This window comes from Mytilus californianus, unplaced genomic scaffold (assembly GCF_021869535.1).
Source record: "Mytilus californianus isolate M0D057914Y unplaced genomic scaffold, xbMytCali1.0.p SCAF_12, whole genome shotgun sequence".
Taxonomy (NCBI): domain Eukaryota; kingdom Metazoa; phylum Mollusca; class Bivalvia; order Mytilida; family Mytilidae; genus Mytilus; species Mytilus californianus.
Window position 1 is genome coordinate 7,100,240 of NW_026262604.1, and position 14,039 is coordinate 7,114,278.

Consider the following 14,039-nt stretch of genomic DNA (forward strand, 5'->3'; position numbering starts at 1 on the left):
ACGCCCGGATCACCTATGGTGATGGACTCTACTTGAAGCGTGGTCAGCAATTCCACGACGGAGCTGGTCTAATCTTAGGTGCTAACAGCCCCTTCAAAAATATTCCCCTCCTCGGTATGCTCCTATAAATAAATGGATGATATAGATTCTGGATACCGACAGACCAGAGTCGAATGTATGGAAGATCAACTCAACGCGGATATACATAAGTATCAACATACCTTGAAGATCTACAAACGTCTGGACAAAGTTGTATCTGTAGCACTGGGTGTTTGTTCTGTGGGCAGTTTGGTGTTAACCAGCTGCACCATGGGTTCAGCTTTGACCGGTATAGGTATTATAGCCTCCCTTCCCCTAGGATCCCTTGCGTGCTTGAGTGCCACTGGCGTGATGGTACTCACACTAATCTCAAGGCGTATCATGAAAAAGAAGAAAAAACATCGCGACACCTTGCAATTGGCACAGTCCACAAAATTTTTGGTTGAACAATATATTAGTACTTCTTTGGCTGACGATGAACAGATCGATAATGCTGAGTTTGGGAAGATCGTTACCTGCCTCAAGAACTACTACAATGAGAAAGATCAGCTGCGACAACCCCTATCCAGTTTCAGTGAGGAGCTTTCGAAGTGTGCTTCCTAATCCCCAAAAAAGCTTTCCAATGGGTAAAAAGTCTCACGCCGTAATACTACTTTCACGCAATAAAAAGTATCACGCCGTAATACTACTTTCCCGCTATAAAAAGTCTCACGCTGTAATACTATTTTCCCGCCGTAAAAGTCTCACGCCGTAATACTACTTTCCCGCTATAAAAAGTCTCACGCTGTAATACTATTTTCCCGCCGTAAAAGTCTCACGCCGTAATACTCTTTTCCCGCTATAAAAAGTTTCACGCCGTTATACTCTTTTCCCGCCGTAAAAGTCTCACGCCGTTATACTCTTTTCCCGCCGTAAAAGTCTCACGCCGTAATACTACTTTCCCGCCATAAAAAGTCTCACACCGTAATACTATTTTCACGCTGTAAAAAAAAAAAAAACCTGTGATACAAGATTTAGACTCTTTTTTAATAATGTGGGTGGTCCTTAAAAGGACCGAGATATTCATGTATTGATTTAATCAAAAGTCACCATTCAAGTTCAATACATATTTCATGTAACATGTCGAGATGTTTGAAAATGTCTCTTACTGGTAAGTTACATTTCAATATTTTCTGATGTAGATCAGCAATCTGGTAAAATTTGACCAGTTTATAAATATAACTAGCAGAATACACAAGTTCGTGCTTTGCGAAGTAGGGACACAACTCATCCTTATGTAGCTTCAATTTTTGTTTCAAAACAAAAATAGTTTCTCCTTGTCCGAACGTATAGAACAGTACATTTCGTCTTGTGTGATCGATTTTCTTCTGTAGATTTTTAATTCTAGTGATACAGTCCTTTTCATTTCGCAAATCAGGCGGTAATTCTGTTAAATCATCATCTTCTTGTTCTTGGTAACTTTCCATCAATTTTCGTTTGAACATTTCCCTTTCTTCCTGCTTCGTTCGTTTCTGTGCAATTTTTTTCCTCTCTTTTTTACATTTCGATATTTTCGCTGATTGCTCAGCAAAGCGCTCGAGTTTTGTCCAGTACTCGTTCAATTCCTGATCGCTAGGATAAGCGTTGCATAAGTAGTTTCTGAAATCATCCATGATTGTACAAAATACCTTCCAGTCTTCTCCGTTCATTTCTGTATAATCCAAACAAAACAACGTCACAAAGGCAGTTAGCAACACTGCAAAACGATAACGTCTTAAAGCCCGCGTAAAAAGGACTATTGACGTACTGGCTATACAATAAGGGCATTACTAAAATCTTGTGCGTATCAAATGCGCATGCGCCGTAAAAAACGTCACAAATCATTCCGTTACACTTCACTCCACACATCGTTTCACGATGTGCTCCATTCCGCTTCACTTCATGATGTGCTCCGTTTCAAGCATAAAAAAAAAACTTTTCCAATCCGGCAGAAATGTCGGATCGGAAAAATTTTTTGTACCCCACCCGGCCCATTATTTTTTTTTTTGGACTTAATTTCTCACAAGGTCGTAAGAGAAGTACTCCTGCTTGGTCTTTTTGCTGACTTTAAAGCCTGTACTTCTCACGAAGGCTCCTACCATGGGTCCTGTCTCTCTGTTCAGTCCACTGCAGGCCCACACCCTATTCGTTTCTCCTTCTCTGTTTTTCAAGGTGAGGATCTTACTCTTTCCAAACTTCCCATCTACTTCTACCACTTCCAGGATTTTATAGATCACACCGGTTGAGAGTTCCTTCCATTTCAGGGTTTCCAGGCTCTGATCCTTTGCCTTTTCCTCGAAAACATTATCGTTCATAAAATCGTTGTCTACGATTTGTGGACTTCTGAGTTCCTCCATCTTTTGTACGAAAGACATATTTGTATTTACCCTAGGATTACATCCTTCTAAGGTGTTTGGGTTTTGTGCTAAACTGAAAGACATTCTTGTATTTACCCTATGCTCAATAGGGATGCCGTCCGTTTGCATTTGGCCGTCTGGGCTGGGGGTCCTATGCAGGATTTCCCCTTGAAAATGCGATTGCGGCAGAATCGGCCTTTTCATACTACTCATGATTATTTCGTTTTGAAGCAATACTGAATGCATGAATCGTAACCCTTTTTAAATACGTTCGAGTTCAACAAGTGAATATATTTGACTCTTTTATGCTGCTACATCTTCTGTAAAAAAAGTAAACTTTAAGTCATGTAAAACTGTATTAAATTAACAAAAGGGTTAAAATGGTAAGATGTCATATAATGTTTACGTATTTCGTTTGGTTGCTGTCTCATTGACTTAAACCCCACATCTTCTTCTAACATCTCCACCCCCCCCCCCCCCCCCCCCCCCCCCCCCGTACATGACTTGTACACTTATCTAGTTTTGATCAGTTTTGATTGCTTCGCATCATACCTTTTGAAACCAATGGCCAATAGCGTATTCAAACTGTTGGTACCAATACAGTGGCCCTTCACCTAGCGGATGTGTGCGTGCGCAAACAGCACCAACAGAAGTGTCACGTGTCATTAAATCAAGTAAAGCTTCAACGGAGTCTGGTGTAAATTTGACGTCTGCGTCTGTTGTTAGAATGAAAGCTGTTTCATCATCAACTAAAACAATAAAAGAAAAGTATACAGCTGTGTGATTGGAAATTTGTTCTTATAGACGTATCAATTCTACTAGCCTGTGCAAAAAAAAATCATTCAATGACCGAACTCCGAAACAATTAAATCGATAGTCAATCCTCGTCGATGCTGATTTGTGTTCATAATTGATTCAGAGCTAGTATTGCAACTCTGAAATGCAAACACGTAATTGAAGAAACAATGCAAATTTTGCTTCGAATAGTAACGAAACATTCGTCACTTGACGTTAAACAAACAAAATCCATCGATCTTTCAACTTTTATAATTGTAAAAATTTACTGTACTGAATGCAGTCGAATTATTTTTGATCCTATACATTTTATGCACGATCGTATTGTAAAAGATTGTTCCAGTTGGTCGATGTTAATAAAATTAGAAACTAGGAGACCATTTTCAGATTGAATGTGACAGATACGATCAACATAGGCATCAAACTTTGAAATATTCAACATAAGCAATCGTCCATAAGCAGAAATTAAACTGAATTTAAACAATACTTTGGATCGATTGAACACCCTTTTTCGGTCGCACTTTTGTTTTGTTCAGAGATCCGCGAAATCTGGGTCAAAGCTAAATTGGCATATGGACAAACGAATGCACAGACTAGAAAACATATGCGGGCCATAAGTTATAGTTATTGACCAAGCAATAAAATTGAGAATGGAAATGAGAAATGTGTCAAAGAGACAACAACCCGACCAAAGAGCAGAAAACAGCCGAAGGCCACCAATGGGTCTTCACCACAGCGAAAAAATCCCGCACCCGGAGGCGGGCTTCAGTTGGCCCCTAAACAAAAATGTGTACTAGTTCAATGAAAATGAACGTCACACTAAACTCCCAAACACATAAATGAACTAAGATTAAAAAATATACAAGACTAACAAAGGCCAGAGGCTCCTGACTTGGGACAGGCGCAAAAAACGCGGCGGGTTTAAAAATGTTTTGTGAGATCTCAACCCTCCTATACGTCTAGCCAATGTAGAATAAACAAACACACAGCAATATATATATGTATATGTGATTTAATCTGAACAGCTCGGGTGACCCTACTTGACCCGAACAATGTAAGGAATACAGGAACAAACCAGCGTTACAGTTTGTGTTATTTAGTTATTTAGACAGCTTTTATTGTCTTAAAGTTAATCATTCGCACTTATTTTCCATTTGTTTGGTAAGTATTAAAACCATATTGTACGCTCAATTTAGATTGATAGTAATTTACCATTCGCGTCTTCTTTGACCAGGAAATCCAAGATATATGACATATACATTATTTGACTCCAACGTTTCTTATTCTTCACCTAAAAAAAATGGAAACACTTTCGATATATTACAGTTATTTTACAGTGTTTGTGTAGTTGACACTTTGGAAATAGGAAATACTTCAAAATATGATTTTTGTCAGACATAATTGAAAGCATTCCCGCCATCAGCAAGTAATCTCTATATCATCTAGATACTTCGACTTAATATCACGTCAAGCCTTCCAGAGCACCTGAGATCACAACCGGTATTTGGTGGGGTTTCGTGATGCTGAGTATTTAGTTTTCTATGTTGTGTTTTTGTGAACTGTATTTGTTCGTGTTTTTATGAGTTTGAATATCCCTTTGGTATGCCTCTCTCGTTTTGATTAAGAAATAATAGATTATTTCAGTATGTCTAATTAACGAGAAACATATTTGCTGTCTAATTATCAGCATACTGATCTATTTTGTCAAAATAACGACAAATTAGATTATAAATATCTTCCGTCGAAAAAAAAACGACAATTTTATGAAACTAATATTTTCTGTTGAAATATCGACACATCATTGGCGTCTGAGAAGTAAAAAACCGCCATTGCATCTCTTGTGTCGAAATAGCTACATTCGCTTGTACTTACTGAATCTTTTGTCGAAATAACGACAAAGTTATTGAGTATGCCTATTTTTTTTTATCGAAATGAACATTTTTATGCCCATCCTATATGTATTAAAAAACTGTACCGCCTTGAATATGTACGAAATATTTGCCACTGGACGTTAAGCAAACAACAATCAATCTTTCGATCTAAAGTATGAAAACCTTATTTTTTCTGTCAAAATTCCGACGCATTAATCACTTTTGTCGAAAAAACGACATATTTATCAATTCTGCAGAAAGAAAAGACACATTTATCAGTTTAGTTATAATAACAATGTATAGTGATTGAAGTGAGTGAAATATAACAACTGGATTATTCGGGTTATGTTATCTTCTGTAAAATTAACGAAACATATTTCATCCTTTTTATGACTCCCATAGCTTCGAGATAAGACACGAATTAAAAATGTATATATTTTGTTTTTAAATGGGATACTTCCTTATATTATTAGTTTACAACTTTGGTCACGTTTTTACATATTTTAGGTTTTATCTAATACTATCGCATTAACCTCACATTTCTAATGTTTAAAAGGCTGTTAAAATTTATATTTTATAAAATCTATTCAGTAAATTACAATTTTCGTCATTGAACACTTTATTAGGGAGTCACGTGATCACGTGGGATGAACGTTTGATGTATTGTTTGAAAACACTCACGTGTCGATATTTATTTTAATTATGTCATGTACGACGGTGTATTTTTTTACCATTTCAAAGATATATTTACATTAAATAATACAACACAAATAAATTAATATAAGAGGGGTACGATGTCTACGATTGTACCAGATTTATTTAATTACCTATAGAAATTTAACGAATATATATGTATAGCCATGTCTCTTTATTAAAATTTCTTTTAACTTTAATTATTTAATTTTTTTTTCAAAAAAGTAAACTGTTTTTTCATGGTTGAATGATGACAGAAAGAAGGCAAGTAGTGTTGTGTTCAATTATCCAACTTTAAAAGAACTGACTGAACATTCAGCGGATATTTTCAAATGACAAAAACGCCAAAATCCACTGAAACGCATTCTAATGCTGCGTTCACACGTAATTCGAATTCGATTCGCATTAACTAATTCGAACTAGTTTAATTCGCATTCGAAACGTTTAACGTCCAAACGTAAATTCTTATTCGAATTGCAATGCGCGTCATTTTGCTTTACTGTCCTAACGACGTTAACTTTTAATTCGTATTAACAAAAACGCATTTCTAATGCGAATTGGATAATGCGATTTAGCCAATTCGAATCAATTCGAATTAAAAAAGAAGAGTGTGTGAACGCGATTAGCGATTTCGATTCGCATTCGATTCGAATTCAATTCGAATTAAATGTACGTGTGAACGAGGCATTAAAAACAAACTGAAAAAATAGCAACCATCTCCTTACCTTTCTGTTATCCTTTAAATGAATAACAAATGTCATTGGCTGACCACACCCCTCCCCTTTTGATGCAGGTAACCTCCAACTCAGGCGAAGTCCATAAGGGAAGTCAGCTTTTGTACAGGTATCCACATCTCCAGTTTCTTTGGAAATAAAAGGATGGAATCAGAATGATTGGTCTTTAAAAGTTAACTTTCTGTTTTATATTTTGTTATAAGAAATCATTATTAATGATAAACCTTCAAAAGGAATATTGATAGAAGAAAATTTGAAATAATAAAGTGAAGTTAAAACACATTTCGAAAAGGTCCTTACTAGTATATGAAAATGTGACCGTTTTATAATTAAAATAAATAGTAAGAGAAATACATAAAAACATATAATTCGCCGTTTCAGAATCTAATGCCTTTTTGGTAATATATCAAAAATCGCATAACAAAACGTCATTATTGGTTAAAAAATGTCCGAAACAATGGAAATTTAACCAATGACATAACATTCTTCTCATTTTGGGATACAAAAAATGAAATTACACATAGAACTTAAGATTCTGAAACAGTGTAGTGTTGACTTACTCAAAACTTCAGGAACCAAACTTAACAGTTGCAGCGCCTTATCTCCAATCACGTTTCCTTTTATCCCTCCATCAAAAATGATATGCGATTCAAAATGGCGCGTGCCAAATTGCTTTGCTGCATTGATCAGAGAAATGGATTCAAGAAGTTGTTTCATTTCATCTCTAGTCTGTAAAAGAAATACGTGTCATGCGCCTATATTATGAAAGCGACATTATTGTATGGGTATGTACACGAGACAACAAGATAGTTAGAAAAATGACTACGTTATACAAGAAAAACACAGTCAGAGACAATATACTGATAATCAGCAAGTTTTCACAGCGTAGTTATTGCCTTCATTTATAAAAAGAGAAGATGTGGTATGATTCATTGCCAATGAGACAACTCTCAACAAGAGACCAAATGACACAGAAATTAACAGCTATAGGTCACCGTACGGCCTTCAACAATGAGCAAAGCCCATACCGCATAGTCAGCTATAAAAGGTACAAAATAATGAAAAAAAAAAATATGTAACACAGCAACAAACCACTGAATTACAGGCTCCTGACTTGTCTGTTACTTTGAAGGTATTCAAGCCGGATCGAAAGAACTCGTACAATACATGAAAATGGTCCTTATTCCATGTTCATCGATAAAATTTATAATATTATTGAAGGAATAAATCTGAATTCTGATTATATATTATAAACTATATGTATTTAATAAACTCATCATAGATACCAGGATTGAAATTGTGTACGCCAGACGCGCGTTTTGTCTACAAAAGACTCATTAGTGACGCTCGAATAAAAAAAGGTTAAAAGGCCAAATAAATTACGAAGTTGAAGAGCATTGAGGACCCAAAATTCCTAAAAGTATAAAGATCTCGCGAAATATGGGACTGCATTTCATATTTCTATGTACACTTCGGTATTTTGAGATGAGAAATCTAGCTGGTTCTGACCAGGCAAAGAACACGTAAAAAGAGAGGCGGAAGATACCAAACTCACGATACAACACGAACCGACACTGCCATGGCAAAAAACGAAAAACGATGAAAAGACGAACAACAGTATACAAAACAAAACATAGAAATCTAAAGACTGAACACAAACACCACCGAAACTCCGGTTGATCGCAGGTGCCCCGGAAGTGTAGGCAGATCCTGCTCCACCTGTGACACCCTTTATGTTGCTCATGTAAGTACAAACCCGATGATATTTCTAATTTGGTAGGTCACATTCGTGAAAAAGAGGATCAACTATACATAAGACAATGCTAACCAAACGTTTTTCGTAGTGTCCATCTTATTTTTTACGATAAGTAACTTATATATGGGAAGCTGAGTAAATAAAACTTTCTTTTATAATATGCGAGGGTCTAGAATCAGTAGGGGTAGGGACTATTTCTCTATTCTCTAAATTTTTCCACTTTATTCTATATTCTGTTTTATTGATTATATTATATAAATATTATTATGATTATATCTATATAATTGTTTGACCCATTTTTATTTCTTCTGTAAACCCCACCCAGACCCTCATATATACCCTATATGTGCCTTTATTTAGCTACTTTCTTACCTCTCGGTACATAGTTGTACAAATATAAACTTTGGTCTTTTTTATTTGTTCTTCTTGCTGTTCCTGTGTGTCGTCCATAAGTTGCGTCCGTCTGTCCAATAACATCCACTGATCTGGTAATATGCTGTTGTACATCGGCATCCAAAATAACTGTAACATAAATACCAACGATAAAAAAGTTTCCGTTGATAAATTAACTCCCCGAAGCAAAGTTGACCGTAGATTAATTTGACTATTATTTTTAGATATTTTTAGATATTTTTAGATAATTTCAAATGTTTGGGTTTGAGCGTTGCCGATGAAGCAACAGTAAACCCAGAACAGCGCAGACTCACGACTTGTTTTTGAATTTTTGTCAGATATTCGGAATCCTCTGGTTTTATCCATCTAGTACCCATTAAAAATTTTGCCCATTAAGCCCTACTTTTCTTTTCATAATTTTATTATATATAGTTTTGAAAATCTTATAAAAACCTTGTTATTTTTTCATAGTTTTTGAAAGAAAATGCTGCCAATGTTAATTTTATGAAAAATCTAGAGAGAATCATTTCCCGCCAAATTTTCAATGGCTTATATCTCGAAAACAAGCACACGGACCTATCATTTGTTTCTTCTTTTTAAGTTTCGTTATAAATATACTATCTTAGACAATGAACAGAGAACCAGGTCAAGGGTACCTATATCCGGTGGTGATGATACACAGTGATAAAGTATCATTTATGATTGGCTAGAATGGCCGAAATTTTATGGTGATGGTTTTGAATTTCGTTCGTCATAACTGAATATTATTGTCATTTGATATTTTGGTTTTGATGACAGATCGAAGAAAGTCCTTTTATTAGAGCTTGATATTTTGGCTAGACTGTATGCTAACCTCTGGATGGCTTTCGGATCTTTTTGTGTATTTCGGTCACTGTCCCATTCACGAATATTTCACATCTCTTGTTGCTCATACTAGATTGTGAAAGATACGCTTTTTGTTAATCAATTTAATCTTCATAGAAGGTTGACATATTAGTAATACAACTTTTAATATTTATGTTTGAAGTGACATTCTTCATTTTTATTCTTTAAAACAATGACAACGTTTAGTTTGGCCTGTTATAACCAATAAACATACCTTGACTTCTTTTTGCAGTACAATGGTTGAGCTCTTGTAAACATAGTAACCAGTAGAAAGACATTGACCTATGCAGACTAGAAGCAAGGCAGGTAACAAGAACTCCAGATTTTCTGTTCCTGTATGGCAAATATTGTTGCTGTATTCAATATCAGTTTTCCCAAAATAAAGTCCAGAACATAAGTCATTAATATACAGCATGCCAAAGGTAATAGGTGTTGAGAGTAGAAGGGGTACTGCAAACCCTCCTTTACCCATCTGTGTCCGTAAAACATACAGACCTACGGCATAGCCTAAAATACTAGTAATGATATTGATCATGAAAAAATAAGTCTGTCGACCATTTGTAGTTTCCAGATCACCGAGCCTTAAATCCCAGCCTTCGGACCATTCCTTTACAGACCAACCATCAAACACACTTTGAATTAAAAAGGCAAAAAGAAACATTGAAACTGTTTTAGTTCCTGATGAAATAATCATTAATTTATGTGTATATTTTTCTTTTGATTCGATCAGACCGTCATCTGTTTGCTGGCTACTTGTTAAACTGCTACCGCCATACATTGATGATATAGTTCCTTGGCTTTGCTCGTCACTACTCCTACTTTCAGTCGCCTGATATGCTACTTCCGTTTGGTAGGAGTTTGGCTGATCAACGGATACAATTTTCTTTCGTAACCATGGAAGCCACGCGATCGACAAACAAAGTATGGAAACAAATATATGCCATAAATCCTTACTTTCCATGAGTTTTTTGTTTGCTATAACAAAAATAGTTATTCCACAACCAGCTACTACCATAATTGTGGAAACAGCAAATTTGATTGACTGAAACTGACTATTTCTACTTCTATTTACAAATGCAGTCACGACTGAATGACCAATATAAACTCCATCCATTAATAGAACTACTGTTGCAGATTTTTTAATTTTCAAGACTTTCAACGCAAACAAACATAAACCAAACGATTCGATGAGACTAAGGCAAATGCACTGAAAAGAAAACGAGACAGATTTGATACATACCATGAAAGGATTATAAGAGATTCGTTGCAACATATCTATGTATTTTTCAATCTTTTTATCCATTTCCAGATGGTATGTCATTTGTAAGAGTTGGCCGAAATATTTGGGATAAGAATTATGCCCCTTGCGAGAGGTAACCGAAATATACTGAGAAAAAAGTTATGCCCTTGATTGACGTAACCGAAATAACTGGAATAAGAGTTATACCCCTTGCTAGAGGTTATCGAAATAACTGGTAAAAGTTCTCGTTCGGCATTGTACACGATTATTAATCACAAGCAATCAATCTAATATCATTTTGTTATATTACTATTTAAAATGTTCAAATGAGGTTATTCTTAATTATAAATTCTGGCAAAACAATTATATATAAATCACACATTGTTGAGAAAGGGATGAAACAGATTGTTACCCCGAGAAAACATTGTCAACCGAGGCGATTTGTTTATCAATTTGTTGAAATTGGCTTTGAACTAGCTTTCAGTAACTCTTATTATTTTAAGATAGGTACTCTACTTTTTTTGTTGTGTTTCTGACCAATCTGATGAGTTCGGCCCTTTCCAACAGTTACTGATTTTTACAGCTTGTTCTTATGTTGTGCTATTACAAGACTATTCGTGATAAGGGAAGGATTGAGCCGCTCTCAAACATGTATTACCCCGCCAAATTCTTGATGTGCCTGTGCATTTACCAGGAACCTGACTCTAGTTGTATTCTGTTTAAATATCTATATATATAGTTGATAAATCTGACTGCGTACGCACCATATAGCCCAGTTAGTTGAAATTATAATTTCTAATTGAAACCAACAATTATATCATGTGGGCTTACTATATATAATATCTATATATTGATATTTACTCACATAAAATATTTTTAGTTTTGTAGGCCATTTTCTATCTTTCCTATAAAGACTATTCCATGTAAAACGTAAACAAGTTAGAACATTAGGTATTACTAATATTAATAACAGCAATATGAAGCTTGTAGAACAATTTTTTGAATTGTCGCCTTTTTGGTTAGTGAAGCAGTTTCCGGTTTCACTAAGTTTAGCTGCTATTCCAATTGCGGACAGCTTACTTGAAACCAAGCAGACTAATAAAAGCACTCCAAAAACTATTGTCGCTAACCATTTTGTCACAACCACATATTTTGATGGATTTTCTAACACGACATCTGATTGGTGGATATGTCTTTCGATTTTAGATAACCCGGATGCTGAGAGCTGCGATCTCATTTTCGGAACCGTAGTTCTGGTAAATGATGTTGTTGACGTGATGGTATCACCTAGACTGTTGGAAGCTGACCCCATCGTTCTTTCCTGCATGTCTGCTTGTGAACTCATCTCTTATACCACACCTGAATATAAAAGTAATGTAAGGTATTCAGTTCACACAAAAAGATGACGTCTGTATAAATGTTATTCAGTCTTTGGTTTTCTGTGTTATTGTTTGGGGACTGTTGTTTGCCTTTCCGTTTTTTATTCGACATATAGATTTTTATTTTGTCCTGTTTTTACTTTTCATTTTACAATAAACTAAAATAAAAATTACCGAGTCACAATTTCTGCAAATTAGAATGACTATTCATCCTTCCGCCACCTAGTCGTTTAACTGTTTTTCTTTTCAATTTTGCACATGTTGTTTAACAGGGAAAGGTACTTTTTCACATTCTATAGCTACTTGACTTTAAGGGCTTTGCTAATTTCAAAGACATCGTTGTCAATTGTATGTTAACTTTCGATCCTTTTTATTTTTGGAGATAGGTGTAAATCACTTAACATCTCCTTATGACACTAGTCATGTTTACACCTTTTTATAGTACAGGTCTTGTTTCACAACCCCTGTTTTCAGTTCAAACATCGAGGTGAAAAAAATAATCCCAATATTTCTAATTTTTCCTGCAACGAAACGGAAAGAGAGGCGAAAGATACCAATGAGATATTCAAACTAATAAATTGAAAACAAACTGACATTGCCATGACAACAAAAAACCCCGAAAAACTACGAAAAGACAAACATTACACAAAACATAACGTAGACAGCTGTAGGCTGAGCAACACGAACCACACCAAAAACCGGGGGTGATCGCAGGTGCTCCAGAAGAGGTAGCAGATCCTGCTCAACATGTGACACCTGTCACACGGAAGTGAATAAATGTAATTGGCATTGTTCTTCATAACTAGATAGATGGTATTTGTATTGCCGAAAACTTCTATGCGACATTTAAAATAATTCCAATGGATTTGCATGACCACGAAAGGACCGGTCAGTTGCAAGACTGTTATCGTATTTCTAATAAACTGTGACTAAGCGTGTTTAATGCAATGTTTTTATTTTTATTTTTTTGAAGTTATATGTTTTGTATTTATCGTTCGGATATTTTGTTTGATAGAGATAACAACGGTCAATATTTGACGCGTTGACAGACTTTGCCAATTTCCTTATTGAACAAATATAATGTCATGAAATAAAAAAAATAAAAAATACAGGACATAAAATATATTGAATTTCTGGTTAATGCGAGATAAGAAAAACGGTCAATTGTAAAAACTTAGATGACAGGATTGGTTGATCGATTGCTATTTGTTTAACGTCCAGTGGCAAATATTTCATGCATGTTCAGGACGATAGATGACAGGAGGTCGTACGTCAGTTACAATATGATATTCTATTTCGATTTATTTTCATACTTCTCCAAGTTTACAATGGTAACTGTTAGTCCGATTCTATCTAAATACGTAAATTCTATCTAATAAAATTGAGAATGGAAATGGGGAATATGTCAAAGAGACAACAACCCGACCAAAAAGCAGACAACAACACGTAAATTCTATCAAAAAACGTAGAAAAATCTCTTCAATCAAAATTGAGGTTTACGCTATAAAAAAAGGAGGGTAACGGATTTTGGTAATAAAAATGGTGGCTTTGTAAGAACTGAATATTTATCTTTCCTAAGACAGATTAAAATAAAAATTCTGCTTCACAAAATACAAGATATTGTTGTCTACAAAATCGAACATAGTTAAGCCTGTTCGGCAACAGATGAAAATCCGCTAAATCCCCAACCCCAAATACAAAAAAAATCCATTTCGTTTTGAATAATTTTGCCTTGCAGTGAAAATATTCATACTTTTATAAATGAAATTTTTTACATTTACACAGGAAATTCTTAATTTACTGAAAAAAATGAAACTTTTGATTAAAAAGAGGTTGGATAAATCGAATTATTTCATCTTATATTTGATTATGAATTAAA

The 14,039-nt window shown here is 35.0% G+C and overlaps 1 protein-coding gene across 5 annotated transcripts in view; it reads right to left on the bottom strand.

The window, feature by feature from the left end:
- The window catches only part of LOC127721292 (chitin synthase chs-2-like), a 74,256-nt gene that overhangs the window by 34,245 nt on the left and 25,972 nt on the right, over positions 1-14,039 (bottom strand). For 3 of the 5 annotated variants that reach the window (XM_052228026.1, XM_052228027.1, XM_052228029.1), the window contains exons 2-8: positions 11,647-12,140; positions 9,756-10,748; positions 8,636-8,785; positions 7,068-7,236; positions 6,499-6,635; positions 4,422-4,500; positions 2,967-3,163 (exon numbers count right to left, since the gene is read on the bottom strand). In XM_052228026.1, the coding sequence (XP_052083986.1) occupies positions 2,967-3,163; positions 4,422-4,500; positions 6,499-6,635; positions 7,068-7,236; positions 8,636-8,785; positions 9,756-10,748; positions 11,647-12,126 (2,205 nt within the window). In that variant the 5' untranslated portion in view covers positions 12,127-12,140. The remainder of the gene's footprint in view (positions 1-2,966; positions 3,164-4,421; positions 4,501-6,498; positions 6,636-7,067; positions 7,237-8,635; positions 8,786-9,755; positions 10,749-11,646; positions 12,141-14,039) is intronic. The other 2 variants (XM_052228028.1, XM_052228030.1) reach the window with 2 other exon arrangements.